The 3,970-nt window shown below is 40.4% G+C and overlaps 1 protein-coding gene across 1 annotated transcript in view; it reads left to right on the forward strand.

Moving 5' to 3' along the window:
• Window positions 1-3,970, forward strand: part of Dcaf13 (DDB1 and CUL4 associated factor 13) — a 34,004-nt gene that overhangs the window by 20,538 nt on the left and 9,496 nt on the right. The window contains exon 8 of the mRNA XM_021183511.1: window positions 222-386. Within this exon, the coding sequence (XP_021039170.1) occupies window positions 222-386 (165 nt within the window). The remainder of the gene's footprint in view (window positions 1-221; window positions 387-3,970) is intronic.

Consider the following 3,970-nt stretch of genomic DNA (forward strand, 5'->3'; position numbering starts at 1 on the left):
CTTACCTACCTTACCTGTATTTAAGAATTCTCTGTATCTTACCTACCTTACCTGTATTTAAGAATTCTCTGTATCTTACCTACCTTACCTGTATTCAGGATCAGAGTGCTTATTAAGAGGTTCATTATTTAGTGAATGCTCTTATTTTTACTAATATCTTTTAATACTACATTTGGCTTCTTTCTAGAAGTTGAAGTCTAATATTTAACACTGTTTCACAGCTTGTATACGTTTGATATGCGTGCACTGGACACTCCTGTTATGGTGCACATGGATCACGTGTCTGCAGTACTTGATGTGGACTACTCTCCCACTGGGAAGGAATTTGTGTCTGCCAGCTTTGACAAGTCTGTTAGAATCTTCCCTGTGGACAAGAGCCGAAGCAGGTAAGTGCTCACCAGCCAGCCACGTGCCTGCTGGACAGCCACTTAATTCTGGGTGATACTTAGTCTTGACGATCATGTGTCTTTTCTTAGAAGGTGGTTGGTTCTGTGTATATGGTAGGGCTTATACCCATGTATTGTGACATGGAGTGTAGACTTCTGCTGTATCAAGTTAGGGCAAATCACGTGGTTTGTTTTATTGTCTAGGAGATTATTCCTATATAATGAATAAAATTAATAAAAATTTAGTTTGATGGTAAAGAGCTTGGATAATTTTTTTCTGAACGTAGTTTTTAAAGCAATAAATAATATTCCCAAATATTGTTTTTTATACATTCAAATCCAACTCATTTAATCAGCAAAAGATTAGAAGAAAAAGCAGCTTAAATTGCTAAACTCATGTTTTCCCCCTTTCTAGTTTAGTCAGTAATAGGTACTGATCCATATGATATAGTTATTCACAACCATGCTGATTAAGCCAATTACAAGTTTTGAGTCATTTTATTAATGGCCAGACCAGCAGTAGACTTGTGCCTCTGAAAAGTCTCCTGGTGACCAAGCTCAGGTACAGCATTTTTAAAGACAAAATCCCAATTTCATCAGCTCTCGTGTGGGGACTATACTACTTAGTAACACCTGCTCTCTTGCAAAGCTCAGCAGTATGTTCTGAAAACTGCATGACAATTATTTTTTATTTGAGTATTTTGTTTAAGCTTTCACATAACCTGGACCATGGTTAGGGTCATGGGCAGGCCCCAAAGCATTGAAAAGCAGATGTGGCTGTGCTGTGGAGGGAGATGGAAGGCTGAGAAGTAGTCTCGACAGACATAAATAAAGTGGGGACAAGATGCCATTGCTGTAAGTGACTCCACTGTGTACTCTGAATGGAGGGCTGGGAGATTTAGTGCTGAGCCATCCCATTTGCATATCTCAGTCTGTGAGCATATTTAGTATCGTTCCTGTCTTTAAGATTTACTTTGTTTTCTACAGTTTAACTCTACTGCTTATTATAACTCAATATAGCATGTATGCATCCATGTGTTATACCATAACAGATTTTGTATTGAGGTAATTTATAGAAAACTTTGCCATTCTAAGAGACTTCAGGGAACTTTTGTACGTTATGTTTTGCTTTACTGACTGACTTTGTGATTGAATGTGAGCCCTCTTAGGAATGCTCTACCAATGAGTTCTTCCCTTAGACCATTTACTCCTCCTTAAAGGCTGACTCATGTGCTGTGGCTTACAAAGCACTTGCCTACACTTTCTCCCTGTTCTTTAGTAATGCTTAGACATGTTCCTAAACGTACACATAAGCCAAAGGAAAGTGAAACAACTGTTCCCATCAAAATTCTGATTGCTAAGCTTAGTAGCATTTACTCTTGGTACTCAGGAGATAGAAGCAGGACGATTGTTTGGGCTTGCTCTTTTGCTGTGATGAAACACCATGACCAAAGGCAACTTGGGAAGGAAAGGGTTTCTTTGGCTTAGACTTCCTAGTTGGTCTATTATGAAGGGGAGTCAGGACAGGAACTCAAGGCGAGAACCTGGAGGTAGGAACAAAAGCAGAGGCCATGGAAGAATGCTGTGTACTGGCTTACTTCCCAGTGGCTTGCTCATCCAACTTTTTTATTTAATCACTCAGGACCACCTGTCCAGGGATGGCACCACCCACAATGGGATGGGCCCTCAGACATCAGTCATTACACAAGAAAATGCCCCAACAGACCTGCCTGTAGCTTAGTCTGATGGAGGCATTTTATCAATTGAGGGTCCCTCTTCCCAGATGAGTCTAGCTTGTATCTAGTTAACATAAACTAACCAGCACATGGGCTGACCTGGGCAACCCTCTAAAACTACAGTAAAATAAAAAAAACTTTTGAAAGATTGATAATATGACTCAAAGATATATGACTACTTATAATGCATATCAAAATATAAAAATAAATATAACTGAATATATATACTTATATACATATGAGTGCGCGCTCGTGTGTACCCTTTCTTGCTTAAGTGGCCTAGGCTTGCTTGACAAAACTGTAATTAGGTGAAAGAAACTGGAGAGTCATTGTAGGTGGTGGAAAAGAGAAGGAGAAAGTGCATATGGAAAGGAAGAAGCTAGAGCCTGTGTGGGGAGGTGCAAGGTGGTAAGGGTGCTGGTGTCAGCACTGGGAATGCCGGTGCTGCACCTACTAACTTGCCAGAGATTGGAATAATTTTTCTAGAATCGTTCACCTCCTTTTAAAACTCTTCAGAACGATCACTTTGGTGGTGCAGTTACTACAGGATGAAGATATTAGACCATTATAGTGCAAAAGTGAGAATTAGTTCATTGTCCCTAATAATAAACTAGCCTCACTCGTGTAGCAAAGGTTTTTGGACCATCTGGAAGAATAGTGTTTGTTTTCTTGTTCCTTTCATGACTCACTCTCCTTTTGGTGAGACTGGGTCAGGACTAGGAGAACAAGCAGGGTATAGAATTTAAGGAGTTCGGCAAATGTCGACCTAGCCTCTGCCCACCTAGAGAATGGACACCTCCCTGACGGCCCTTTGTGCTGTCACTTGTCTCTGTCTTCCAGGCTGAGAGCCAAGAACTCCCTTTTCAGTCCTAGGCAGTCTGCTTAGCCTAAGTGTTCCATGTTCTAACTTGGGATAGTTGTATCTGTCTCCATTCTCCTTTGACTCTGTGTCTTTCGTCATTACCAGCAGACAGTTGTCATCACAGATGTGATGAGTCAGATGCACACTAATGAGAATGTTCTAATGGTTTCAGTTACCACTGCTCATTTCTCCTGTGAAACGTCTGATGTTGGCTCTTAGGTGGCTCTTATGTGGCCCCATTTGTCTAAGAATATCATAAATTCATTGTTTTTAATAGCTGAGTAGTACTCCATTGTGTAAATGTACCACATTTTCTATATCCATTCCTCCGTTGAGTGAAATCTGGGTTCTTTCCAGATTCTGGCTATTATAAATAAGGCTGCTATTAACACAGTGGAGCATGTGTTCTTATTACCAGTTGGAGCATCTTCTGGGTGTATGTTCAGGAGTGGTATTGCTGGATCATCTGGAAAAACTATGTCCAATTTTCCTAGGCACCGCCAGACTGATTTCCAGAGTGGTTGTACAAGCTTGCAGTCCCATCAGCAATGGAGGAGTGCTCCTCTTTCTCCACATCCTTGCCACCATCTGCTGTCACCTGAATTTTTGATCTTAGCCATTCTGACTGGTGTGAGGTGGAATCTCAGGGTTGTTTTGATTTGCCTTTCCTGATGGTTAAGGATGTTGAACATTTTTTCAGGTGCTTCTCAGCCATTTGATATTCCTCAGTTGAAAATTCTTTGTTTAGCTCTGTACCCCATTTTTTAAATAGGGTTATTTGGTTTTCTGGAGTCCCAACTTCTTGAGTTCTTTATATATATTGAATATTAGCCCCTATTGTATTTAGGATTGGTAAAGATACTCTCCTAATCTGTTGGTTGCTGTTTTGTCTTATTGACAATGTCTTTTGCCTTACAGAAGCTTTGCAGTTTTATGACATCCCATTTGTCGATTCTTGATCTTACAGCACAAGCCATTGCTGTTCT

The sequence above is a fragment of the Mus caroli genome, chromosome 15 (assembly GCF_900094665.2).
Source record: "Mus caroli chromosome 15, CAROLI_EIJ_v1.1, whole genome shotgun sequence".
Taxonomy (NCBI): domain Eukaryota; kingdom Metazoa; phylum Chordata; class Mammalia; order Rodentia; family Muridae; genus Mus; species Mus caroli.